Source organism: Drosophila simulans, chromosome 2R (assembly GCF_016746395.2).
Source record: "Drosophila simulans strain w501 chromosome 2R, Prin_Dsim_3.1, whole genome shotgun sequence".
In the NCBI taxonomy this organism is placed as follows: domain Eukaryota; kingdom Metazoa; phylum Arthropoda; class Insecta; order Diptera; family Drosophilidae; genus Drosophila; species Drosophila simulans.
This window is the reverse complement of record NC_052521.2, coordinates 9,249,416-9,277,407: the sequence shown is the minus strand read 5'-3', so window position 1 is coordinate 9,277,407 and position 27,992 is coordinate 9,249,416. Positions and strand designations below refer to the sequence as shown.

At 42.4% G+C, this 27,992-nt stretch overlaps 1 protein-coding gene across 2 annotated transcripts; it reads right to left on the bottom strand.

Moving 5' to 3' along the window:
- Positions 1 to 26: 26 nt before the first annotated feature.
- On the bottom strand, positions 27 to 27,449 carry LOC6734064. 2 transcript variants are annotated; one of them, XM_016167855.3, is made up of 10 exons: positions 26,698 to 27,449; positions 16,701 to 16,845; positions 11,162 to 11,319; positions 5,074 to 5,146; positions 4,586 to 4,753; positions 4,284 to 4,482; positions 3,894 to 4,201; positions 2,816 to 2,900; positions 667 to 2,686; positions 27 to 181 (listed from the first exon to the last, which is right to left on the bottom strand). In XM_016167855.3, exons 2-9 carry the CDS (start codon positions 16,815 to 16,817, stop codon positions 711 to 713), a joined length of 3,084 nt encoding a protein of 1,027 aa, XP_016027067.1. In that variant the 5' UTR covers positions 16,818 to 16,845; positions 26,698 to 27,449; the 3' UTR covers positions 27 to 181; positions 667 to 710. The 2 variants fall into 2 exon arrangements, with proteins under 2 accessions (XP_016027067.1, XP_016027066.1); XM_016167854.3 differs by having other exon boundaries at positions 2,357 to 2,686; positions 26,698 to 27,403.
- Positions 27,450 to 27,992: the final 543 nt, after the last annotated feature.

The following is a 27,992-nucleotide window of genomic DNA, read 5'->3' as shown; positions in this document are numbered from 1 at the left end:
TGTGGTGTGTTTTGTGCCTTGGCCGCTCAAAATCCGGCTAAAATCCCGCCCAGGTGCGGTGTGAACTACGCTCAGTCCCATTCCCCGATGAACATGCGTGGCGTGGGCACGTAGCCGCGCGTTGGCAGCGGTAAATGGCGTCCGTAGATGTGATTGTAGGGTGATTCAACAAGCTCCGAATCTACAAGAAGCACAGAAATCGGTGGTTACAAATCGGGTGCGGGTACAATTGTCAGGATAATGATGTGTGCTGGGGTGGGTGGATTCAATTGGTAGACCCAAGCGGGTACTTGGTTGTAATCTGGTGAAGGTATTATCTGTTTAATTGCATTATCTCTTTTTTGGGATATAATGTAATGTAAGGGCATTCTTCCACAGATTACAACCCACTCGTTGGACTTTGGACTACCTCTAAAATCAGTAACCCACTCTCACTTGGTGTATGTACATTTGCGTTTCGTGACTGTCCAGGCTAGAGGAGTCCAAGGTGCTGTGTTAGTAAAAGTATCGTACAGTTTAGTGGTTCTGTTCACCGGGCAAGGAGGTAACCGAGATGCGTTTGTGGGTATAATATAGTATGTATGTATGTACAGCCACCCATCATCCGATCCAAGGGGATAGGGCAACAAAAAACAATAACTAATATCGATGTCTGGGCCATATAACCTCGTTTCGATTTAGAGCAACCCCATAGAAATTCACGTGTCCGTTTAGTAGTCGAGTATTTGGATTTTCTTCAGGCTAAGGCTGCGGGGCTTGCGGGGCTTTAGGTAGCCATAAATGGACTCCATGTCGCTGATGTCAAGGCGGCTGGCACTGCGTCCGGTTCTGCTGGCCGTCGGCGGAGGAGCAGAAGGTGCCTTACTAACCGCAGTTGCATTGTTTGCGGCTAGACTGGTGGCCAGTGGTGGGGCCATCGTTGGCCCACCGCCTCCTCGGGCCTTTCCCCCAGCCACTCCTGTTGCGCTCGCTCCCGCTCCCGGCTCAGCTCCACCGCCTCCAGATGTTGCTGCAATGTTGGCTGATACTGCTGTCGCTTTCGCTGCTGCTGTTGTTGCTGCTGATGCTGCTGCTGCTGCATTTGCGGCTGCCGCTGCTATACTTTTGTTTTTACTATTGAAATAATTTTTGCTTTTCAACATGTCCTCATTGTCTTGCTTGGCGTTCGTTAGCTGTCTTTTGTGCTGGTTGTTGCTGCTGTTGTTGCCGTTGCCATGGCTGTTGCCATTGGTGGCATTGTCATATCTTTGTCTTTTGTCAGCGTTTTGAGCCTGCTCCTGTCGCTTGCCGCCCCGCCAACTGGGCGCTGGCAGCTGTGGCTTCTTGTGGCACTGGCCCCTTTTCGCTCCTGCCGCACTGCGTCCCCTGTCCGAGTAGTCGATGGTGCCGCGCACGCGGTCATAGATATTGGTCGCCGACGGCGCCTTCACCGCAATCCGCTTCCTGCCGCCGTACATGTACAGTGAGCCCTCCTCGTTGGGCTGCTCAAAGAAGCTCTCGGTGGACTGCGACTTGGTGCGCAGCACTGCCGGCGCCTGCAGCTGGCGGAGATGGGAGCGATCCATGTACATGTCAACGGTTTCGGTGCCCTTGCGGCGCGGTATGTTCTCGGTCAAGCCCAGGTCATCGTCCAGGTCGAATGCCATGTCGAAGTCGTCGTAGTCGTAGCAGTCGTCGTACCGTTCGTTTGTGGGTTCCGTAGGTTCCAGCTCCAGCACCGAGACATCGCTCTCGCTGCACCACTTGACCACCGCCGGCCGGACCTCCTGCTCCACCAGGCTTCCACTTAGCCGCTGGTGACGCCTCAGCTGCTGCTGACTCAGGCTCCTTTGCGGACGTGGCGGAGGAACTGCACCACAGAGTGGAGCCAGCGCATAGCAGCTCACGCAATTGCAGGCGGAGCTCTCTTCAGAACGACGGGTGGAGTGTCGCCGTGTCACCCGGCGAGCCACAGAGTCCTCCAAGTTGTCGTAGTACGGTTGTTGCTGCTGCACATGTTGCTGCTGTTGCGGCTGGTGCTGCACTGATTGCAGCGGTGCAGAGTGTTGCTGCTGCAAGTGGGCGTGCCGCTCGCAGCGAACGTGGACATGCCGGTGGAGTCTGTGGTGCGGATGTGCGTGCGGATTCGAGTGCGGATGCAGATGCGGATGTGGCTGGTGGCTACGTGCTTGGTTAGCTGTGCTTTGTGTCTTGGTGGTTGCTGTTGCAGTGGTTGCTGTTAGTTCCGTTGGCAGTGACTGTGGTTGTTGTTGTTGCTGTTGCATTTGCATTTGCAGTTGCTGATGCATTTGCATCTGCAGTGCGTGCGATTTGTGTGATTGGTGGGCGGCGTTGGGCCCACCCTGTTTATAAATACCTATGCCGCTCTCATAGCTGCGAGTCTGCCAAATCTGGTGGTGCTGCTGCTGCTGCTCCCGCTGGTGGCCCGCATGGTGGTGCTGTGCCGCATGCGCAGCCGCCGCCGCGGCCATCAGTTGCTGCTGCTGTTGAATGTGGTGCGGATGCATGCCGCCCAAATGGTTGTGGATCATGGACGTTTTCTTCTGGCTGAGCGTGCTGATGCCGCCGTTCCCGATGTTGTTCCCATTGCCATCCCGCTGATCCTTGGACACCTGGGCGGGTATCGGCTTGCCGGACTTTACAAAGTTCGGAACTCGGGCCCGCAGGCCGCAGTAGTAGGGATCATCTGTACAAAGATAAGTTTAGTTATAATGGTTTATTTTTTTTTAATTTAGTAGCCTGTTCATACTAAGGAAGTTCTTGCTTAAAGGAATTTCCTATTGGAAAGGACAGAAAGGAGGGATCTCGATCTTACCATATTTCTTATTATCTTTGCCCTTGTCCGATTTACCGCGAGACAGTTTGATACGGGTCTCCAAGTCGATGTCATCGTAGTCCGGCTGAAAGATAGAAATGTGTGGCGTGAAATTAGAAGGAAAGTGACCAGGTGATGGTATCTCCGATCATAATTTTCCATTCACAGTTGCGCAAGGTGTGCCCACCAGTTCGGCACAACGGACCACCAGTGCTCCACTCCAAGAGGCACTGAATCGGTCGTTGGGCCCAATTGGCAATCGAGCTGCAAAGCAATCCGGCGGCATTCCGCGCATATTAATTACACGCGATTCGTTTGCAGTTATTTGCGGCCAGTCGCTGCTGCTGAAATTCGAATATTATTGAGTGCAATGCAATGCCAATTGCTCAGTGAGGCCCAACGGCGAAATCATCGCCAGCAATGGAGACCATGCAGCTATGCAGCCAAGCAGCCATGCAGCCATGGAGTTCCATGAGGGAGACCCATTTTCCATTTTGCAAGTGGCCGCATTGCGCATATGACCAAGCATGGGCACCCAAACTAACTAACTAGCCACCAAAAGTAACTCAACCCAGCGAGTCGACAGGTTGCCACACTTCTTCTCCTGCGCCGGCGTGGCTTTTATTACTCGTGTTTTGGCGCTTCCAAATTTGTTCCGACACTTTGCCAGCAAATGAACTGCACTTGGGCAATCTCCCACACTTCGGTTGCTTCTAAGTATGCCATAAAAAGTGTATATTACGTGCTCCACGATCGCACCAATGTACATACATACATATATGTTCATTTTGCATTGAATACTGTTTTCACAAAGGAATTACTTTTGAAACGATTTGAAATTATTATCACTCTTTAAAACGAACTAGCAGACATAAATATTAAGAAATCAGGCACATTAAAGTGTCTTTAAGCTTTACTACGTTCAACTTTTCTTAATATATTTAAATATTGCAATTTTTATATTGAATCATTATGGCGTTAAGGCGCCGCGCTCTTTTCAGTTCTAACTTTAAAGTATTTAAATATAAATAGTACTAATAAAATATAAATTACCCACATGTAACTGCTGTTCTCTTACCTTTGGAATCAGATCGTGCGAGTAGATATTATCCCTGGGCGGTAGTTTTGGCGGTTTCTCGCTGCGCTTGTGGGCCAGTTGTTGCGTCTGCAGCAGCAGCTGCTCCCTCGTGGCGGCCACATGTCCGCCACCGTTGCCATTGAGATGCTTGCCCAGCTGTTGCTGCGGATGCAGTTGCGCCTGGTGGCCACTGCCGAAGCCAGAGCTGCCGGAGCTGCCACCACTTCCATTGCCCGCGACGCTGTAGGGATCCTCGTCGGGAATCGGAATGCGCGGGCGGTTCTTTATGTCCACAATGGGACGTTGCACTGAATAGGAAGAGAATATCAAGAGGATAACATTATATATTATGCTTAGGATATAGATGGGATATGGCTTCGATGAACCCACCTGGTGGCAGCTTGCTCTTCAACATATCCATGGCCACCACATTGACGATGAGCACCCAGATGGGGCACTCCAAGATGTCGTTCTCCGACTTGACAAACGCCACCGAGGAGAGGCACTGCGTCTCCAAGCGGCGGCGATCCGGATAGGCGCGTCGCAGTTCGCGATTCACATTCGACTGGAACTTCTTCATGTCGAAGAGCTGGGGAGAACAATGCAACGCTCATTAGCATTTGGAATGGATGTGAGGTGGGATCGCGGATCGCGATAAATGGCAACCACGTACAAAGTCCCGTCCCACTCACCTTGACTATTTTTTCGGATTCGAGCGCCTGATTGGGCAGCTTTAAGATCTCGGCACCGATGGAGGTCTCCTCGTTGGGACTGCTGGCGGTACTCTTCACGTAGACATTGCTTTTGGCGTACCGCCGGATGAGGATGTTCCCAGCGTCATCCATTTTGATTTTAACACCCTATAAACAGTTAAGTTCGTGAATTTGATGCGGTAATTAAATGGTTTAACTTTTAACGAGCGATGATTCCATTGATTCGGAAAAATGACAACTCTTTCTTTTATGCATTAAAGAATACTCAAAGTGTCTATTTAAAACAATGTCTCCCATAACCGTATGAAAATTTAATTTATTTTTCGCATTAGATACAAGCTTTAAGTATTCCGTAATCTTCACGCCATCTACCCGCTAATGGAGATTTCTCGTCGATTTATTGGGGTTTATTGTCCAAGCTAATTAAACCGCTGTCGCTTTGATTGTGCCATAAATTGGAAACTTACCTGTCCGATGACGCGCTTCATCTCGTCGGTCTTCTGATCCCTCATCGGATTGTCGAAGCCGCACAGTCCAATTCTGCAAAAAAAAAGTAATAAAAAGCAAAACAAATTAATGTAGACAATGTTGTGCAATCGTTAAAGAGCCGTAATGAGCGTTTTATTAATTGCAAATCAATCAGCTGCCGCATTTAAAATCGATAAGCCAGCATGCCCAAAAATGTGGCCAAAATGATTTGCCACTTGGCGCCATTCACTTTCTGGAATCGAATCGAGGTTGCTGCCTCGAGTGACTCACAACATACTAGGTTACTTGGTTTCTTGGCCCGTGTGCCTGCCTGTGCCACATTTTGTTGCACTAAACGTTTGACAAAACATTTACCATGGGTCTGGCTCTTTCGGTTTTGGGCCACGGATTTTGCGTTTTTGCCTGGCGTTCAGGCCCAAAAGAACTGTTCAATCGACTGGCTCAAATGCAGACTGACAGTGATTTATGCCACATGCGGCAGAGTGCGGCAGCTGCAGCCCAAAATTTATTAAATAAACATGTCATATTTCGGCGCCAAGGCCTTAATTTTCATCCTAATTGTCTAAGGTCTAAAAGCTGAGTCATTAACAGCTGAATTTTGTGAATTTGTTTAGCACTGAATTATGCTATATTTGTAGTTTTATTAATAAAAGATTAATGTATAAATATGTGTTTTTTTTAAACTATCATGCTGATATATAATATGGTTTACTTAACCACAATAAATAAATAGGTGTTATTTTTCAACTATCAAGCTGATATATAACATTTCTTACTTAACCACAACTTAATCAATGCCCTTAAATCAAAGTTGCAAAGTGAATGGTGATTAGGATTGCGCCGTGTAATTTGTATTTTCCAAAATAGGGTTTATTTTCAAAGCTTACAATAAATCTGGCTTTCCGTAGTTGGGCCCAAACAAAATCCAGCTAAGCCGCAGCTCGGTCTTAACTAAATGATGAATGTTCGTTTTTTTTTTTTTTAGGTTTTCGATGATTTTTTCTTTGGTTTTTCCTTCGGCGCTAAGGTCGCCGAAAATGTCGGCAGAAATGCTAACAAGAAGCGGCAAGAGGAAGCCGCAGAGCCAAGACAATGAAGCCAGGCTAATTGTAATTGTCGTTTGCATAAAAGGCCACGGCAAGAGGCTGAATTTGAATCTTCGTCTGAAGATGAAGATGAAGCTGAAGCTGAAGATGATGCTACTGCTGCGCTGCTGCAATGGAAGTGGTGGTAATGGTGGCACTGGTTGCACTGCTCCTGCTGCCGGGGATTCTTCACCTGACGCCGCTCTGTCACTATTATGCTTTATGTTAATTTGGATAATGAAGCGCTGCCAGCGCAGCAAAGCGCAACATCAGCAGGCAGAACAAGAACAACAGCAGCAACATCAGCTGGTAGCAACAGCAACTTGCAACTACGAACCACAATCGCCGTTAGCATCGCTGTGGCATTTGGCCATGTGCTTCAGTTCTGCGCGTAACGTCTGCCGCCCGGAGCTGATTTATTGGCTAAACGCTTGTAAAAACCGTTGAAATGTGTGTCAAAGTTTTCCATGAAATGAAATCGACATGGACGGGCTGTGCCGCGCTCGTATGCCCAATGCGATGTGTGGCCCCCAAGGTTGAACGCCAGCTGCCGAAAGCGGATTTGCAGTTCTTTGTTCGGTAAATGCTTCGTTAAATTCGAGCCATCAAAAGCGAAATGTTATTAAGTCTGAAAGGCAACAGCTGAGAGCAGAAGGGTGTAAGAAGTACAGGTTGACTTCGCTAAGCGGCATGTTCAGCAAAAAGTCTATACCATCTTAAACAGTAAAGCATTAATATTCGCTTTTATACAACAAAGTACATTTAGATTATATTTAGATTCGGTTTTCAAAGACCTTCTGCAGAGTTCTATTGTGCCAGGCTATTGAGCTAAACTCAAGAACCAGCAGCCCAACCCACTGTCAGTTTGATATAATGTATAGCTATAGCTATTCAGAGCATGTCTTGGAGACATTCACTTCGATGTGGCCGGGGCATTATCGCACTTATGTATGATAACCATATAGTGAGTAGGTATATTGGTTGCAAGGTCGTCTGGTCTCAGGACTGGACCTGACTTGACACGCCTAAATGAGCTGGAAATACGAAAGGCCCAGCTGAAAGCGAGAGTCGATCCATCGACCGGACCAACTCGCTCTGCCAAACTGCAAAACTGGAAACCACTGCGATTTTGGAGTTCAAGTTAAACGTGTGCACTGGGTCAGGCTGCACTTGCGAGGACGAACCAGCTATGTGGCTTCTTCGAGGAAGCCAACGCCAGCGAACGGACAACCAGACCATCACCATCATTGGTGCAACCGTAAAAAAGTTGCAGTTAACGGCAACTGGTTTCGAACAGTGGTTGGGAGCAGCTTTTGACCTGCGGCTAGTGGGCAAAAACAATGTCCAACCGGTTCAGTTAAAAATACCATAGCAAAGACAACGATTTACTATAGCTATAGCTATATACATATGTACATACGTACAAAAATATTTTATATGCGGCCATGTATTCGGTTTATGTGCTTTAGTAAAAGTCGCCAAACGAAAGACTTAGGAAACGAACCCTGATCTGATCGGCGAACTAGTTTGGCTTGATTCGCCGTTAATTAGATTATGGCTAATTATAGGCAACATTTGTGCGGCCAGAGCATTTCCCGCTCCAGTTTTTGGGGTCACACCTTAAATTGCTGGGCCGAAGGCCGTCGCCACCATTGTTCTTGCCCTGACAAATGTGGCACGTGTGCTGCAGTGGCAGCAACAATGACAGTGTTGCTTTTGCAACTACTGCGGTTACTCAGCAATAGCGGCAGCCCGTCGAAGGAAAAAATAAAACTGAATAAAAACAGGCTGAAAATGTCTTTTGTCTGTCGGCCAACTCTCGCAAATCTCAACCTTGGCGCGCCCCTTGCCTTAGTTTTTTCCGCACGAAACATGCTAAAAAAAAAAAATTAAAGTGTATACCGTGTATACCCATATTGTGTGTTGCAATCGGAGCACAGCTTGATATTATAATTTGATTTCCATTTCATTTGTTCCCAGCCACATGCAAATTCGATTGGCAACGCCCACGCAGCGGAATATTTCGCAAACTGTCATAAGCTGCCAAAAGTGTATTGGCGCCATTTCAATTGAGTTCGGAGTCGGAGCTCGGATAATGTAATTGCCGGACCACAATGAGTGCTTAAGGATTGGCCATTAATTAAACGCGCTTGTTGAAAGATCATTGATCGCAGCTGCTGCCGTGTGCGTGTGGTCCCCCATTTTGAGTGTTGCGCCCACACCAGCAACGTGCAACTTGCAACTAGCAACTAACAACTGGCAACACCAAGCAGCAATTGCCAACTAGTCAGTCTAATTAATTAATTTACATGCAGCAGCTGGCAGTTGACTCCACAAATGGAAATTTGTCTATGCATGCAACACACAAAAATGGGAAGTAGTACACTCATCTAAGCCGATGGCCAAATGCCCTGACTGGCAATAAATGAAAATCTAAACGAGGAACATATATTTTTATGATCTTGCTGTAAGTTTGAAATTAAAATATTGTAAATGCATCTAAACGGCTTGCAGTTGAAATTATTGCAACAACCGATTTAATGTTATGTTTAAGTGACTAATAACTGCACAAAATACACATAACATTTAAATTTGTTGTGCATTTGAAAGTCAATGCACTCAAATGAATATTTTCGAAGGCAAGTACAGCTTCAGTGCATAAATAACTAACTAATAAAATAAATTAATTTAAATAGCGCAACTTAAGTGAAAAATGCAGGGGTTACATCAAATTAATAGTTATTGTTTTAGCCACACATACTTTATACTTCATATATACGTTATGCACATGAAACCTATCATCGTAGAGATCGTGGCCATAGCTCCATATATTTGCATACCGTCCAGATTTCCAATGAAAAGCGTTGCGTGTGAAATGGCATTCAGTATGCACGTACATATGCGCCGAAGTTCCTCGCCTTTCCACATTCAAATGCAATTCGGTTAGCCCGAAAGATAGCAGTGGCTAACAAGCGCTGACAGCGGCTAATTAAACAAACAAGCTGCTGGCCCTAGACGGCGATAAAACTACGAAAAGTACGAAGAAAAAAAAAGCAGACAAAAATCAGGCAGCTAGAGACAAAGAGACAATGGCAGTGACAAGTACAAGGGTCTTTGGACCACACTCAGACTCATAAACATGGCCCAACAACATGGCCATAAATTATCTTTGCCGTGGTGTGCATGTTTGAAGTCGGCGGCAATTGGCAATTGATTAACTTGACACTCTCGGCATGCAAAGTTGGCTTCGTAGTTTTTCCGATACTCCGCCAATCCGATGCTGTGTGCTGCTTAACCCCCAGTTGACATAAACAAGTAGTCAAATGGTCACAAAAAACGAAAAAATGCAATCTTCATGGTGGATAGGGGGGAAATTGCAGTGAAAGACTTGCCATGACAAGAGCAATTTGCATGGCCAATCTGTGATGACCTCGTCACGAATGAAAACGAATTGAATGAATGACTTTCGTTATTATTTTCAATTTCATTTGTTTTCCACTCGATCTTCATTGTCTTCGGCCCGCTGGCAATTTATTTGTACTTGTATCTGCGCCGTTGACATTTGGCTGGCAGCAACTTTATTTGTGGCCATTTACAAAGGATGCCGCCGCTGCCGCCACACGATCTCCTCCTGCACTTGATGCCCTTTTTTGGCCAACTCTTTTCAATATTTGAACTGAATAATCGCCACATCCATGCCCATCTACTTTTAGCCTTATGCATAATGCATAGATCCATTGAATTGAAACTTTTTACGAGTATGTACGAGTATGCTAGGTTTTGAAAACTTCTTGACATTTCGACTGAAGCAAATTGCCACGGCAATTGAGCGTAAAGCATTTGGCATTTGCCAATTTCTGGCACGCAACAGCAATATTTTTGAGGCGAAATATGTTAATTAGGGCCTCTGCTGCAATTGCAGCCACCCAAAAATACCAAGAACCACTTGGAAGACCTCCAAAAAAAAAACAAAAAATAGTAGAAATAAGACAAGCCGAATTCTTGACTCAAATTGCTTTGGCAAAACGGAAATCGCTCATTTCATAGAAATAAGCGCAATTATTAAAGCATTTTCACTCGCTTTTCGGTTCTTGTTTTTTTATTCAGTCAGCCCACCAGCAAGCTTTTCACATGCTAGAAATTGTTTCCACTAAGGTCACCGTTTTGCAATGCCCCTGCCCCTGCCCCTGCCCAGCGAAGGTTCTCCTCCACTTACATCTTCTGCGTAGTGAAGTTCATCGGTGGAATTAAATTTTAATGGCATGCCCATCAATTTGATGGGCGTTTCATTCAATGCCCCTTCGAGAGCACATCAGCAGGCATTTATTATTACAGCAAAAAGCCAGCAAGATGGCCAACTGAAGGCCACACAGCCATTCGCATCGAAGTTGGCGATACACTTGTCATGGGAATTACTGAAAATTCAATTACTAGCACGTTTTGGATGAGTTTCCGAGATGGATATCTTGTGCAAGAATCGGCGAGGCTCTCAACTCAACACCACTTTATATGTTCATTCATTGTAAACTTTATAACAATTAATCAATAATGAGCATATCAATTCTAGGAATCTCTACTACAACTTAATTGAATATTCCAAAACGCTGAGTTAACTTTCTGTAGCAAAATGTTTATCAAAGTGATGCTACCCCTTCGTGTCTTCAATTTGCCAGAGAGAAAGACGAGCAGCTCCTGCTGGGTATTTTCTTTGCCAGTGGGTCAAGGGCATATGATTTTGCTAGTGCTCAAGCAACACCAACTGACATTAATATTTATGTGTGTGTCTCATTTTGTTTTGTTTTAGCAAAGTTCAAAGGCATTGTTTGCCCATGTTTAATGTGTTTTGCTGGGCTTTTTTTTGCCTCGTACCCTCTGTTTGTTCGCCTCGCCTTCGCTTTGCAATGACCGATAATTATGGCTGGTCAAGGGATGGAGGGCTGGAGGGCTGGAGGGCTGGAGGACTGGGCCAACTGCTACTCACCGCATGCCGTCGAAGCCATCGTCGGATCCATTAATGGTCAGCACTGGGGCGCGTGCGTACGCTTTGGCCACGCGACGATTCCGCTCGAAGACGATCACTTTGGCCCAGATCTCGTCGTCGATTTGGGTCCATTTGTCCAGCACTTCCTGAATGTGCTCCTGAAAGGCAAACCAAAGGGGAGTGTGTTGTTGTTACTCAATACAAATTAAGTTGTTCAATTTTAAAAAGAAACATTTTATAATAAAAGAATGACATAAATCGATATCTTAGCTTATCTTGCAAAGAAGAAGTTATTTTATCTAAAGCTCACTTTTGAAATATTGTACCCAAAAAAAATAAAGCAAAATATTATGAGAGCACAGCCTAATTTCCACAATATAAATAGGTGGCATAACGTTTTGTTTTATTGCAACGCTTTTATGTTATATGTTTGAAAGTTTCCAAACACTCCATTTTATTAGCAGCCAAAAACTGCACCAATTATTGAGAGCGTGTGTTTTTAATTGGAGTAATAAGGAACCCTGATCGTATCGTTTTAGTTGGCTAACAAACTTAACGATCCTTTCAAAACCCATTACAAAGCCAGCACAAAACAAAAACGAACTACGAAAAATCAATCGATTTGATCCTAAAAGATTCGAAACTTGTTTTCGGGGAATCTGGAAAACATAGTGACTGCAGCTAATGCTAGCAATTTTCACTTTCCATCGTGTTTGAGTGTTTGTGCCAAAGTGAACGGCCTTGTTGGGCGCTTGCGTTTTAAGTTTTTTTTTTTTGTTTTATTCACTCACTTTACTTTTACTTATTTGTGTTGCCTTTTTGCTGCCTGGCTGCCATTACAAGCGTCAGTCTGTGTTTGCGTTTGTGTTGTTTTGCAGTTTGTTAAATAAAAGTTAAAATCAAATCGGAGCAAATGCTGACACGAACACAGCCAGACAGAAAAAAAAGGGGTTTTCAGGGGGTTTTACAGGGGGTTTTAAGGGGCTTTTCGGCTCGATTCGCGTTGCAGTGAGACATTTAAAATTATAGACAACAATATCGTTGCTGTCGGTGGTGTTGCCTTTGGTTTGGCTGCTGCTGCATTTGTGTTGCTCGGCTTGAAGTCTTTTTTATATCCAACAATATACTTATATGCATGGATATTTGAAGTGCTGCAAGGCTGTTGATTGCAGCTCTGTCTGTGGGGCCTGCACTGCTCTGCTCTCGTCTTGCGTCATGCCCAAGTGCACTCGGGAAATATTTTACATTTCTGTCTTATATTTAAAAAACAGGCTTGCACATAAAGTGGACTAGTCTAAAACATACTCCACATTGGATCTGGATTCCAGGGCTATTATCCGATTCATCGTGAGCAGGTGGCTGTAAACTAGATCAGCGCCTCACGAATACACGTCAATTTAGAACAACACTTATAAGTTTTCATAAATGCACAACTAAATTCCAAATTCACTTTAAACTGGCACTCTTAATAATGTTATAATCGTGTTTATTTGGTTGTAATATGCCTTTAAACTATAGCATGAGCATTGAAACTTTAGATGTGCTAGTTTTTCATGGTTTCCATTTATGACCCCCGCCCATTTTATTCTCATATGCATGCAGCAACAATAAAAACGCCAAAAACACAACAGCTGGTATGTTTTCCCGCCGTACCTGGCTTACTCAATTAACCCGAACAAAGAACGTCATAAACAAAGCCATTAGCCCAGTAACCAACATGCCCACAATTTGAGCCACTTTTTTGGGTTATAATAAAAGTGAAATATGAAAAATATGAACAACAAAAATTGTGGGCAACCAGCAAACATCAAATGTTGGTTGGCTCGTCTGGCTTTTGGCCACAATTCTACAGACGGACGGACCGACGGACGGACGGACGAGCATTTTGGCCAAAACTCGTCTAGGCAAGCTCACTACTCAGCTCATTCAGCGGGCACACACATTAAAAATGCAAATAAATCATGTAGTGAAACTTGTTAACCTTTTCAGATGCTTTGCGTTTGCGCACTCGTCGGACTCGAAATCGAGAGTCTGGGAGTTGGAAGCACTTTTGATTTCATTCCGTTGGATTCTTTGGGCAGATTCACTTCAGGTTTCCAACGGCCGCGGCAGAAGAATCTTGTAGGCTCGAGTCGCTCGAGTGTCGACGAAACTGGTTACAACCTGTAGTTGTTTCTCATATTTCTAGGCCGTGCAGAGAGACGACCTCAAAATGCCGAAGTTCATCGAGTGCTGGTTTTTGGGCTTCTTGACTGACTTTTAATTAGTCCCCAAGTCCCAGTTTGCAGCTTGCAACAGAAGCTGCCGCAGCAGAAGTGCCACACCATGAGCGCGTGTTCTCCCTGGCGTATACGTAATCTGATTTGTGCATGTGGAATTAGTTCGAACGAGTTTCGAAACGAGTTTCGATTAGCATACGAACAACATTAAATCAGAAACATGAGATATACGAATTTTCGGGTGACGTCAGGCGAAAAACCACATTTTTGTGGGCGCAATTAAAGTCTATTATTCTGTTGCAAGATCCGTAATGGAGCCCCAATGGATTAAGTCTGGCTTGCAACACGTGCACGGTGCACCACCGAAGATGAGACGTCGGAGAATCTCCGGTGCTGGCTGCACTTTTTCGTGTAAAATGTTGTTGAACTTTTGCAGTCACGACTTCCCGAGGAAACTGAGCAACAGATGCTCGCAACGCTCAGAGTTGACATTTAATAAAATGATTTTTATTTGGGATCCGGCGGCGGCGGCGGCATCGGTAAAACTCTTTGTGTCTGCCAGGTCAATAGATACAATCACCGCAAATTATTACGGTCTTGATAAATTCATCTTGTGACAGGTTGCAGCAGCAGTTGCGAACAAAGTTCATTGATATGTTCATTTTCAATTTGTTCGCCTAATGCCAAGTGGGATCAGCTGGCAAATACATTTTGCAGATATATAATCTATGCAAATTTTAGGCTGACATATGATAATAATGGACCAGAGCAGCTCTTTCGCCATGAGGTAAATCAATCAAGCAACGAGCAGGAAATTCAATTGATCCTGCGACGTTGATGAAGTGGCAGCCACAAAAGTTTCCATTGAATATGTCGTATAATTTTTGGGCTTAAAAGCCAGCCCACACGATGTATGTGTGTGTGTGTGTTATGTCTGTTGTCTCGTTTTAGTGGTTTTTCCTGCTTATTTCGGTTATTTTGCGCCAACGCCAAATCCTGTTGCTCGGCCCAGGCCAAAAGCGAGACCGAAACCAGGTGAACGGGTGCCAAAACAGCCGTCGCCAGACAACAAATCCCGAGGAAAAGGAAAACAAAGAAAATGCTTACAGACAAGAAAAAAAAGAAATGAACAAAACAGCCTGCGCATGGAAGTGGAAAAAGCGAAAACTCTGCAGACCAACGAGAAAAACTTTCATTTTCACGAAAAACGACGGCGGAAAGTCGATGTAGTTGATGGCTATGTGTTTGGTTTCGTTTTCTTACGCTAGAATTCTGGTTGAATGCATGCAAGTTCGTTGCCTAAGTCTTTTGTTTGCAAGTCAATTTCTGTCGCTCCGTTCCCAGATAATAAATTTGTAAACAATATTGAAAATAGCACAGCGGCAGCCAGAGCAACCGAAATTGCTCAATAAGCGCCCCGAGGAGCCAGCAGTCAGACACAAGTCGAATCAAAGGGCTAACAACTAACAACCCTCAACAACAAAAGGAAAACTCAGATTCAGACATCATTTGCGACCGTTTCCACCATGGGAAATACAGTTTCTGTTTTTGTCGACGCCTTTGTGTGGGGCCAGACTAAACGGAATTATATAGATGCCACGCTCACGCTAATTGCAACATAACCATAGACGGAAAAAGACAAATGCGACCAAACTGAAATCCAGAAACTGCCGCACGCTTTTCACTTTGGGCGAGGCCTTTGGCTCCCCGTAATTCCGCTGAATCGCTGTTGGAAACGAAATTTATGCAAAACGCCATTAGAAATAAAGCATCGATTTAATGGCCAGCCTTTTGATGGTTTTTTCCCTGGGTGTTGCTGCCGAATGAATTGCAGTTAACCCAGTTGAGTGTGTGGGCAGCACCGCCTGCCTAGGGTGAACCAAAAAAGTCAATAGACGTACGCAATTTGCGGGAAAGGGGGCCAAAGAAATATAGCTAAGAGGAGTTAAAGTTCTGATAACCATACTTACTTAATTTTTAAATATTAATAAGGTACATAAAATTAGTTGTAAGCAAGTTATAGATTCAATTTCAAATTTTCAACTGTGCAATCTTCTTTAGGTTGGTTTTTTCAAGTTTTTCCAAAACGTTTTACCCATTTTAATCACTTCTCTAACTTCTTTTGGCTTGAAAAACAATTACCTAGCCGTACCCAAGTATCCAAAGCTCTCGAAAGAGTTCAAAAGGTTACACTAAAACCTCAGTTTATGGAGCTTAAACGCAGCTGACTTGCATTATATACGATCGTGGAGCCATAAAAGACCCACACACCCAAGGCCTATACTGTGTGGCCCACCACCAACACTCCTTGATAAAAGCCAAAAGGGTTGGCTTTTGGCTGTTAGTTACCAGTTAGCAGCTTCGTCAATGGGATTCCCACACATAAACAACCCGCTTATACACACACACACATGTTGCAAAGAGAAACGGACCCAAAAAATAACATAGCGTAATCGAAGATGGGCGAATGAATACCGATCGCTGAGCTCGTGCTGGGCTTGTCCAAATATTAGGGTTACCTATGGCGTTTTTATAGCCATAGTGCTGCTGCCGCTTAATGCCGTTGGGCATTTGCCTTACGCTTTTGGCCACACTCAGCTGACTTACTGCCTTGGCGGCCCGTAGGCAAATTAAAAATGCACAACGCAATGCGATGGCCTAACGGTAATTAATGCAATTGGTCAATACAACAAACAACAAACACCAGAAACCCTAGCCAAAAACAATGAAATAAAACGGAAAACACACAAAAAAAAAAAACAAAAACAAAAAAAGCTTAAACCAAAGCCTCGGCGTTAGTGCGTCTCATGGTGACCCCAATGCGGTGGACTCGACTCCGCGTTTAGCGCACGTGTTGAGAATGAGCGACAGGAAAATAGCCACAAATCATAGAAGCCGCCTGTCCAAGCCAAGCGGAAGTCACTCCACGATGGCCGATGGGCCAGGGCCAGTTCTCAGTTCTCTACGGATCAGCCAACATTTAGCATCGCTTTTTCGACGATATCGCGGAAATCTCTATAAGGTAATTTGCCAATTATACCAAAGTTGCCAATGTAAGTTAACCAAAATGCAGTTATATTGACTGGAATTTAAGGGGAAAAGGTGGAAAAATGCAAATGTGGTTTGGTTTCTCAGATAAAAATGTTATCAAAAATATACAAATTCTAAAATAAGGGATGAGTGGGATCTTACTTAATACCTTAATTTGCTTTAATATAAACTCAGAAATTATTATTGCTTTTAACTTAAATTTAAAATAGTTGAAAGTTAAGATACATCTAGTGACACCAAATCCATTATTTGAAGTACGAACAACTCACCTTGTATAGTTTATCCTTCTGGAACCAGATATCCTCCTCCTCCTCCTGCTGGGTGAACGTCTGGTCGAGATTAAGATCGTCGCGGGAACGTGATAGAATTTTTCGACGCGACACCATTTTGTGTGATTTCTGGGGTCTCTGTCCTCTGCAAAGAGTGAGATCAAGTCGTAAAGGGTTGTGTGAATACTCGAGTTGTAAACCAAATTCATAATATGGGCGGTGCGATCTGAAGGTAGGCCGTCGCATAACGGTATCCAAAAACAGCAAACACATCAAAATTTCCTCATTTTACGCTGACAGGCCCCGCGAAAAATCCCAAAAAGAAGCCCCAACAAATGTTTTACTCTCTTCGAACCGCTAAGCAAACAGAATTTTGGCATCCCTCGGATGGAGTTCAACGCACCTGGAACCGAAACACACTTATTGTTTATGACCTGGACTCCCTTTTTACAAGTCATCCCGCATGCAGAGAGGCCCAAGCTAATATACTCCATATACCAATGCAATTTGCCTTCCTGTATTTTTGAGCCTTTTCTCCGTTTCTATGGCATAAACTTAATGTTCCCTTTGAGTCCAAGAATTTATGTGTAAAACATGCAATTTTTATTGAAATGCCTTGTTATGACGATCATGTTGTGCGAGCTACGCATAGCAGATTCGGAATTGAGATCCCAACTGCGATTCGGCTTGTGAATCAGACGGTGCGGGTGAGATACCATCCCGGGCACGTTGACAACGGCACAATAAAGGTAAATAAAGACGAAATCACCTGTGAGCTAAGTGGCAAATAACAACTTGTTGGTAAAATGAGTAATACCCTTACCAAACTGCTCTGTGTGGTAATCAAAAATGTTTAAAGTACAATACTTAAAGATATGAAAAGAACACTTCAATTAAATGCATTTTTTATCTTTCCATCTAGACAAACCAAACTTTGATTAATTGTAGGGTATGTAAAAAATTTACCTTAAGGATTGTTCTTTTATTACATTAAATTTAAGTTTAATTATATAAACGCTTTAAATTCACATTTAGAGAAGTCTAAATCAAATATTACACTGTGAATAATAAAAGTGGACATATTCATCTTCTATTTGACCAGCAGCTGTTAGAGTATTTCTATTGAAGTCTTTTGTTTTTTCACGGCTCAGTCTGTCAAGTTGATGAAAAACGTTGATTGCATAATAAACATCTATGGGGGCTTGGGGCTTCGGGGTTTCGAAGCGTGTAGCGGCAAGAAAGTGCCGTCCCTTTCTTCGCAACACTCCCCGTCTCTGTCGCACATGCAAATGTGCGAGGTTCGCTAACCTGTTGTCATATATATTTAGCCGTCTTTGTTATTAGTGTCTATAATTGTGATGTGTGTGCGCTGTATTTGTTGGCTTTCTTTTTGCAGAAACCCAGAGATTGAGTGATCGACGATACGACAGTTCGGATGCTGCAAGGGCTGGCCATAAATATTCATCGACTTTTGCGCAATACCCACTGTGCCGCCGATATTGTCAACGATCGACGCCATTTTTTGCGCCAGCTTAGCTATAGATCGCAATCGCATAACAAATGTTGCCGCTGTTGCAGCCCGATTTATGCAACAAAAGCCGTTAAGTTGTACAAGTCTCTCTTTCTCGGTGGTGGTGTCTCAGTGCCATTTGTTGCCGCTTTATTGAGCTGCATTTTCCTTTGTGCACACACATGCATTGTTGTTTATGGCCAACAAAGGGCCACTGTCTGCGACACAAAAACGAGCCCAGAAATCAGAAATCACCATACGGCTATATAGAACATATGTATGTATGTTCCATAGAGTGGCTAACAAAAAGTTCCTCAGGCCGGGCACGTTCTAAAAAAACATACGTGTTCTAGTTTGACTCTCGTCTCCGGTAATTACGTGAATTGCATTCTGAGTGTCATTTATGGGCGCGGAGATTTACTGGATGATCCTCACGGATATACCTGTCTACTTTTCGGTTTAAGAACTACCAATTGAACAAAAAAACCGAGGATGAGGTAAAAATATATAGAGTAGAGGCACAACAACAAAAAGTTAGTATAGTATATGAAAATAAAGTGAGGGTTTAACATGCAACATGCTGCCATGTACGTAACATGCATTTACTTTCTAAAAATAAACACTATTTTTATATTCAAACATAAAGACATTGATTTCCAAAAGTGGTTGATTTATTAGAAGTTTTAAACTATGATTTAAAATGGGAAATATCTCTCCATATATTTAAACAAACTTTATTTGTCGAAAATTGGGAATGTCCTATTGTATATACTGAAAAATATGTCAGTTGTATATTCAAATCATTTAATTAATTATTTTTTAATATTATCCCACTCATTACACGAGAATGCTTTTATCCAATTATGAAAATGCGATGAAAAAACGGCAAAAAGCACCGCGAATTTCACCGCATTCTTTATGGGGCACGTCAAATTAAAACACTTAAACGGCATCTGCCTGTGTTCTCGGAACAATTCTGGCCAAATAACGCTGACAGATCAAGAAAGTTTCTTTTTCTTTATGCGATATGACGGACAATTAACGGCCCACAGGCTGCAGCTGGCGGAGTGGACTGGAGTCGAGTCGAGTGGAGTGGATCTGAGTGGTGGCCAAGTGGTGCTCGAGTATCCTGCACCATCGCAGCGGCGGTGCAGCGGATGGCCTGTTTTCCTTACTGGACTTTTGTAAACAGAACAACTGTGGATGCCACTTGATGCCATAAAATAAAGTCATCAGAGCCTTGGATTTTTTCTTCGACTTTTTTCAGCATTATTTATTTTTTTTTTCATCTGACGACTGTGTGTGCGTGTTGACTTTGCTGATTTCCCTGATCTTTTACAGTTACGAATCTTAAAGCTCAGGAATTGGGAAAATGTGTGCGTCCATTTGGCTGGCTGGCAACTATTCAGCCATCAGCATTCACTTTTCGCTCGAAAATAATAAATTTTTCCTTCGCACACGCAAAAATGTGCAGCAACTTTCACGAAAAAATGCCAAGGTTAAAAAACGCAATTTGAAATCATTTAAATAATGCCAATTGACAATTACTTCTTAATTCGATGCAATCCGCCGCATCATCATCCAAGTGCAAGTTCAGCCACAATCGAACTCTGATTAAAGTTTCGAATTTGTTGAACTTTCACAATTGTCCAACGAAATGATACTAAATTATAAGCAGGCATTTTCCGCACATTTCCGATGATGGGTTCAATAACTCTGGCCGGCGAATCGAAATGGAAAGAAAAATATACAATAAGTTGGGTGCAAATATTGATTTGGGAAAATCTGTCGAAAATTTCAGCTGGGCTTGTTTACCGACTCAAGAGTTTATTCATTATGCGGCTGTCATTTCTGGGCTCTATTAGTATTTTCAATTCCCACAACAAAGGTGGCTTCTTTTTTTAAGCCTTTTTAACAGCTGACATTGAGGATGCCCACACTTTGTTATTCTAAAAAGATGACGCCATATGCTTCAGGTCGTTGTTTCACACCATATAGTAGGTGTATCTTATGTAGGTTTGAAATAGGTATAACACTAATTGATAAGAGAATGCCAGACGCCAGTACGTACAAAATAATAATAAACATTTATGATTCATATAAAATCATCTATGGTAGCCCATATGAACTGAAAATAATATTTTATGTGAGAATCTCTATGCATTCCCATATATTAACGACGCTTTTCGAGCTCAATGATTGACAGGCGGAAAACTCGTTTTTTCCTCGACTTTCTACAGAACTTTCCTCGGACCGAAACAATGAATAATTTAATGGCTACATTCACTGCATATTCAACTACCAGACGATCGCGCACTTTATGAATGAAAGTCAACGTCATGAATTATTGTAGTTTTACGAGTGGAAAGGGGGACGAGACACGACTCTAGGCAATCAATAAAGAATTTTGATGATGACAATCGCTGGCTGACAACACAAGTTGCATATTAATTGAATCGGTGAATGTAAATGATTCTAATGCAATTGCACCTGGGATGCATACGGCTGGAGTGGAATGGGATGGGGTGGGGGTCTCACTGTGCCTAGTCAAGAGGTCGTTAGCAGCTGTGCTTCACTGTAAGCGAGACATCGGCAGAGTGCAAATAGCTGGCAGTTCATTTACCCCCGAGATGATTGCATTGTTCGAGTGCGTCACGAGATGGCAAAGATTAGACGTGCCTACTTGGCTGAAAACCAGCTTCCCCAGCTATCATTTTTGCACATTCATTTGCCAAACTCTGCTGCTGGCCAGCTAAATGTTAAGGTCAGATACATTTTGGCCGCGCATTTGGCTAGAAAGTATTTTTGGCACCCCTAATGGTATCATTATGTAACCAGAAACCACATGAAAGTTCCCTTGGACCTAATGAAGCGTCGAAAAATGGGATGTCGACGAAACATTCGATACTTTCGCGGCCGCGAAGAAGATACGCTGGCCAGGAATGCTGGGGAGCCACATGATTGATTGGCCGAAACTTCAGAATAGAGCCCCAAAACGAAATTGCTTTCACAGGGGTCAAGCGAAATGTTCCCGAAGACGAAAAAAAAAAACAGAACTAGGCAGGGGAACAAGATACATGTGGCCATTGATTTGTGGCCAAATTAAATTAAGCAGTCATTGACTTGTGGAAAGGAGAGAAAAGAAAGAGCCGCATCGGCCATTTGATAGTGTTTTCGTTGAAATAATGGGCGTGCTGAGAAGATCTCATCATAGTCTGGTAATCCGTTTAATTCCATATGAGAAATGTCTGCAGGTTATAGACATATAGACATATTATCGATTCCTTTGGAACGTATCACGTTTATGGCTAACACTTATTATTTTACGCGGCTCTAATTGAAAGGTGTGAAGATTGAACATATTTCACCTCGAACATGTTGGAAGACTATATGTTTGAAGTGTTTATTTTTATTCCGCAGGTTTTAACTGAATGGGATTTATTTTACATGCACTCAGTTTCCCGTACCTTTGTGATAACACGTAACTTCCTTTCGTTTTGAAGAGTTCCTGTGACTTTCCCTTCGCCACCCACCAAAACCACCAAAGCCCTTCAAACTAAATAATGAAATTAGTGTGGGCGAGTGGATCATATTTTCCTAACACTTGTCTGCGGTCGGCATTGTCTGCAAATGCTTCAATTTGCATAGCGTGAAAGTGGCGTGGAGTCGGGGTCCAAATTCAAATCCAAACCCGAATCCGAATCCGAATCCCATTCGCAGTAGCAATCGCCATGGTTCAGTTCCTCGTTTGGGGTTAAGGTTTTCATTATGCGCGGCAGTGCGCAGTGCAAATTATGCAAAATTGCTCACATCGGGAAGCTAATAATGCGAAATCCGAAGCATTTAACAGCGAATCGCATTGCGGAACTGGCTGCCAGGTATTTAACACCTGAGCGCATCAGCGGCGCATCATGGCCCCATCGGCGAACGGTAACAGTAACAGTAAGATTGGCTCCACGAGTAGCAACGGGTAAATATAAAAGTAAATATATATTTAAACATCCAACCGATACGGACAGGTTGTGCATTTCGATTTCGCAAAAAGCATTCGGATTTCCCATCACGCACATCTGGCGCTCGGCTCACCATTCCAGCAGTTATTAAGCCCCCCAAAATATGTTAAATCATATCTGTATAAATGAATATCTGTGCGAGCATCACCCATAAGATACTTTTCAAAGTCATGTAACTGTCAGCGCTTTGCGCAATCCGAATCCCAAAAAACAAACGAACGAACTAGAGGATGGGGATGGATAGATAGATACAAAAAGCCCAAGAAATTAACATTTCAATTTTTGAAGATGTTCGAATGTCTTAGCTGGTTTTTGATTAATTTTCGTTGCTAATGCAGCGAATGCTGCTGCTGCATCACTTTCAAAATGTAAATTTATAAATTGCCCGACACCTTTTCAAAACGTCTTCGGGCATTAAATCAAATGATTCGAGCTAACAAAGATAAACAACTCATAAAATTAATAGAGACACAAAAAAAAAATATATCTGAAATTTTTAGCACTTTACAAACTTGCATAATTTGTAAATAAATCTTCAAATGGCAGTAGAAGTCTACAAAAAAGTTATTAAGAATTAACTTATAATTTTAATCATTTAAATACAACTCAAATGTTTTTTTCTGAAATTATTATTATTGTTATGTGGTTTTAAAGAAAATGTTTTCAAAAATCAGTGAAAACGAGTTTTACTTAATGCATTTCAGCATTTTTCGAATTTTTATAGCTCCATAAATAATTCCAAACATCACTACATTAAAACAGTTACTAAAATGGAAAACACTAAGTATTTACCGAGTAAAAAAGTTGTATTTTCCGCTGTTTTTGCAACAAACTCATTTCCAATCCCACAAATTTGTTTTGCCTTTGACTAACGAAAAGCCCCATGAAAAACGAGTTGACACTTTCATTAAATTGAAGCGAATTTTTTCCGCATTTCTGCGTTACGTTCCAAGTTGCCCTGACCAAAAGCGAGGTCCGTGCAACAATTTGCTGGCCAAAAAGAGCGAAAAAAAAACAGGCTACAAAATCAACTAGAGTGAAAAGCAGAAACACAAAATAAAAACACGAATTTCAGCAAATGAAAAGCAAGTTGGAAAAAAAGCTGCAACTGGCGGCTGCTTCTGCTTTCGTTTTCGCCTGCACGCTTCAACTGCTCCAAAACGCTCCCAGGAAGAGCGAAAGAGACGGACACAGTCCAGCCGAAAGAGATGGATGGAGTCTGGGAAGCCGGGTAAACGAAGCAATTTGAAGCGAAGCTATGACAGCGCCGTTGCACTAAATTTTCCACAACCGACTGAGTTTGAAACCGAAACCAAAACTGTAAACGAAACTGAAACCGATTTCTTTTAGCAGAAAGAAAGAAAGATACATAGATACTTAGAGAGCGGTAGAGAAGTTTACACCAAGAAAAAGCGCTTAAGACCTCAAATTTCAAACCGGAAATCCGCCAAGGAGACAAACGAAATTTCAAGAACCACCTTGCAATAGGAAACTAGCATCATTCGACCTTTGGTATTTGATTTTCCATAAGCTAGTTTTGTCAATTCAAAATGTATCTAGTACTATTATACAAATATTAATAACAAAAGATTTTATTGCCAAAGAAATCTATAAAATTTGGGAAATAAATCTTGCTTCCTCCAAACATTACTTTAAATAATGGTATAATATTTTGATAAATACATCATGTTCTAGTAGACATTAAACTTTAAATTTTAGAGAAATGCAATAAACTAGGTATTTTTTTCTGTGCACCTCTGTTACGTTGGCCATCATTAGTTGGCTCAATAGATGACAAAATTTCTCTCACTCTTTCCTGCGTTTACTGCTTATCAAATGCTTGCAATCAAAAAATCGTCCAAGTTTTCACTTTCTCAGTTCGCATAGCAGCGGATCATAATGATAATGATGATGATGATCGTGGAGCCGGGAGCGGAAGTTTACGTGTAACAATCAGAAAGATCATAATATTTGTGTTGAAGCTCTTTGTTCGGCTGATTGAGTCAGCTATTGGTAGCTCTGCCCACAACAGAAACAGAAAAATTGTATTTAAAATGCAATTTATACCCCGGGCCCACAATGCCGAGCCAAAAAATGTTTTAATAAAGATGCCTTTTGTCTGGCGGCTAGGCGTTAAAGGCCATCATCTCGCAGCATCTATATATGTATCTATCTATCTGCTTGTATCTCAAAATCTGGCTAATCGCCGACAAACAACAACACGTGCCTCCCAATCAGACTTAATGTCTCTTTCACACTTTGTTGGCGCCACCACATCTGCGGATTAATTAGCTTCTGAATCACAGACTGCACGCACTTGAAAAGCGCATTTTTTATAGGATCTTTGAAGGTGCGGAAGCTCTGACACGTATCTTAGAGATGGGTAAGTAAAGATATTAAGGCACTTTTGACATAAGATTATATCACTTACTACTATCACAATCTACACACTGCCATTCGCTATTATAAGGAATTTCCTTAACAACTAAGACACATAAATTAATCAGATAAATTACAGCCAATCAAAAAAACAAATATATCAGTGCCACTTTTTTGACCGCAACTGTATGGCAGACCGCTGAATGAGATTAACCCATTTTTCCGCTAATGAACGGTGCCCATTTCAATAAACCCAAATAGAACCAAGCTCATCGACAGCTCATGAAATATGCGCACAGCGTGAAAAGAAATGGCCAGAAGCACAAAGAGAGTGAAAGAACGGTTAGGCGGTCGAATGCAAATTCTCCTGGAATTTGGCCAAGTAGAAAATGGGTTTAGTTTTCGGCCAAAAAGGGTAGAGTTACAAAACAAATTTATTGCTCGACCTTTTTTTTCGGGGCTTAGTGCAAGCTCATTTGTTGTTTTGCTAAAATGTAAATGAAGTCAACGTTGTCGGCCGACTGACTGACATTTCCCATTAGCCGATTCGGCCACGTTATATTGTCTGCAGATTCTGGCCATGGTGAACTTTTGGCCAGACGGATTTCAGCACTTACTTCTTCTACTTCATCTTTAGCCGAAGAACCGCACTTTACAGGGTCTTTTCAACGATTGTTTACATTTATGGATGCATAATTGGGTGCCATGCCAGCCGCCCCCTCACCTCCCTCTCCATCTACCTAAATGTATTTAAATTTTGCCTACTAATTGACTCCCACAGGCCCACAAACTGCAGAGATGATGGGCTGAGAAGTTGGATTCGAGTCTGTAACCGAAGCCCAATGAAACTGCAACTCATGCCGACAGCAACTTCCTTCCTTTGCCTCTCGAGCTCTTCATCACTCACTCTTCGCTCGGATATATACACTATACTATACGATTTATATATATATATATATGCAAGTGTCGGGGCAATTGTCGCAATCGCAATCGCAGTCGGAATCGGAATGGCAACACCTACTGCACATTTTAATTTTAGCTTTTTTTTGGGCCGCTCCGTTTCATTATTAAATGCATTTGTTTTCGAAGGCGTGTTGGCAGTCTGAAACTCATCCATCTGTTTTATTCAAGGCTATATGTGAACTGAGAAAAATTGTTCTCAAACCGAAAAAAAATCATGAAACTAGACCTTTTCAAGATTTTAAATGGATTGTCATTTTTTTGAGGTTTCATTTATTGCTTACTTATTGCCAAATATATATGAGTGCTGAAACAATTATTGACAATTCTTATTTATTGGTTTTAAGGCGGCAATATACTTGTTATAAAGGCCAAAAATATATGGAATATTTTAAAGGTCACATGGTAACGTTTTGCATTTTGTTAATTTCGGGCCATAACTTAAATCAGAATTCTCAAAAAGAATTTTAAGAAGAAATGCAAAGATTAATATATTGTATATTTATATAGATTTAATATATCTATATATATCTGGTTTTAAGAATGAATATACATTGTTGTAAGCACAAATATTTAAACGTCAAAATAAAGGCCACTTGTTTTTTTCAGTGCACATGTATCAGAAATAAGAGTTTGAGAGATGAAGACTGAGAGCCAGAAAAAGTTGCTGAACCCAAATTAACTTGACATTGTGCTGCTAATTCAGCACTAATCGCTTGAATTGATGGCAAAAAAGGAACTATTTACGAAACTGAGACGGCCCAAATTGTATAATATTCAAATGTGAATACGCAATCCGAGGAGGAAGCCGAAAAGCACAGCGGCAAGCGCAGATGTTGTCAACCTTGAGAGCCAAAGCCGTGTTTTCAGCTCGCATTTAAATGAAAATGAAACTGAAGTGTAGCAAACAGCAAACACCAAACAGAGCGACCAAAAAATAAAAAGCGCGTAAGCAGGAAGTCCAGCCATACAGTTGGAGAAAAAGCGGGCAATTATGAACGGAAGATGCTGGGCACTGGGTTTTCCTCCAGGAAGGCAACAGGTGCAAGGGCTAGGGTTTCACTTCGTTTTTCCCTGCTTTTTTCGTGCTTTTTTCCTGCTTTGCATGCGTGTCTCTTGGTCTCTGCGAACTCACCTTTCTGCTCAATTACTTTTGTTTTTTTTTTGCTGCAGTCGCTGGTGTTGCTGCTGCTGCTGTTATTGTTGTTGTTGTTGTGTCGAAACTGTTGCAAAATTGCTGATATTTTCCCAATGATTACGTATTCGCAGAGCGACGACGAGGAAAAGTGCTTGCCCCTAACTGTTGTTTATTTCTTTATACGTATACGTATTTTCCTTCAATGCTGCAACAATGATTTTCTATTATTATTTATATTGATTTTGTAATTGCCTTTTTGCTACAATTGCCGTTTGCTTTTCACTTTATTAATTTCACTTTTTCGTTGCTGCTGTTTTGTGTGGAAACGAGTTTGCCATAAATTGTAATATTTAATTTGGACACGAGTATTTATGCGTCTTTTAAACTCGCGCGACAGAAATTTCTAATTCGCCAGCAAATTAATGAATTCAAAATTGTTGCTATCTCGGCATTTTGTGAACGCACTTCAATTGCATAACGGCGAAGACTGCGCGCACAAAAATTCGTGATGATGACGATCTTCTTTTCCAGCAGCTTCTTCTTTCTCTTCTTTCTCAGTTTGTTTTCTTTTTTGATAATATTTCTTAGTGGCTGGGATTTGCTTTTCTTTCTTAGCTGCACTGCCGACGAGCCAGCGAACCAAACGCACTCGACGACTTTCGCGACTCGACTGAAAATCGAAGGCGAAAAGCAGAGCCGGGCTTTCGTGGCGGCAGAGCCGAGCTTACCTGGCGGCCTTACCTGCCTTTTCTTACCGTAAGTTCGGTTACGTTGCTTCGGTATTTCTTTTACCTGTTTTTTTTTCTTACCTTGTCGCTTCATGGCTAAGTTGGCTTAATAGCGTTTAGCGTGTCCAAAGCTTGGCGAAGCTTTTTCGAAAAGAGTTCCCACAAGAGCGCATTTCTAGCTCTTCGAATAGGCGCTCTCTTAGGCAGCTCTTTTGAGCTGCATTTTTGTTGAATTCCCAGCAAGATTTGGTGGTCATCAATCTCATCTCTCTGCTTTCTACACCTTAATTACATCATCGCCATATGCTTCTTGTCGTTTTTTCTTTTGCTTATCCAAAATGTTTTAATTTTTATTTATCAACTCGTTACTTAAAAGCTTTTAGCCGACATTTTTTGGCAGGCCTAACGGTTCTGGATTTTATATTTGCTTTTTATGGCCGATGCGCTGCTTATTCTAATGGCTTTCTGAAGGTCAATCGAAATGTCAAACTACCTGCGGTTCTACAACGCCCGCAGATCTCTGGAATTTATGTGACAGGCAATTAAAAATCTGCATTAAACAAA

Excerpts from the sequence above, each read along its gene's own strand:
- LOC6734064 (XM_016167855.3), bottom strand. The coding sequence starts at position 16,817 with ATGGTGTCGCGTCGAAAAATTCTATCACGTTCCCGCGACGATCTTAAT. Across the intron at positions 4,202-4,283 it reads GAAGAGCAAGCTGCCACCAG|TGCAACGTCCCATTGTGGAC; the intron begins GTGGGTTCATCG and ends CTTCCTATTCAG. Across the intron at positions 2,687-2,815 it reads CAAAGATAATAAGAAATATG|ATGATCCCTACTACTGCGGC; the intron begins GTAAGATCGAGA and ends ATCTTTGTACAG.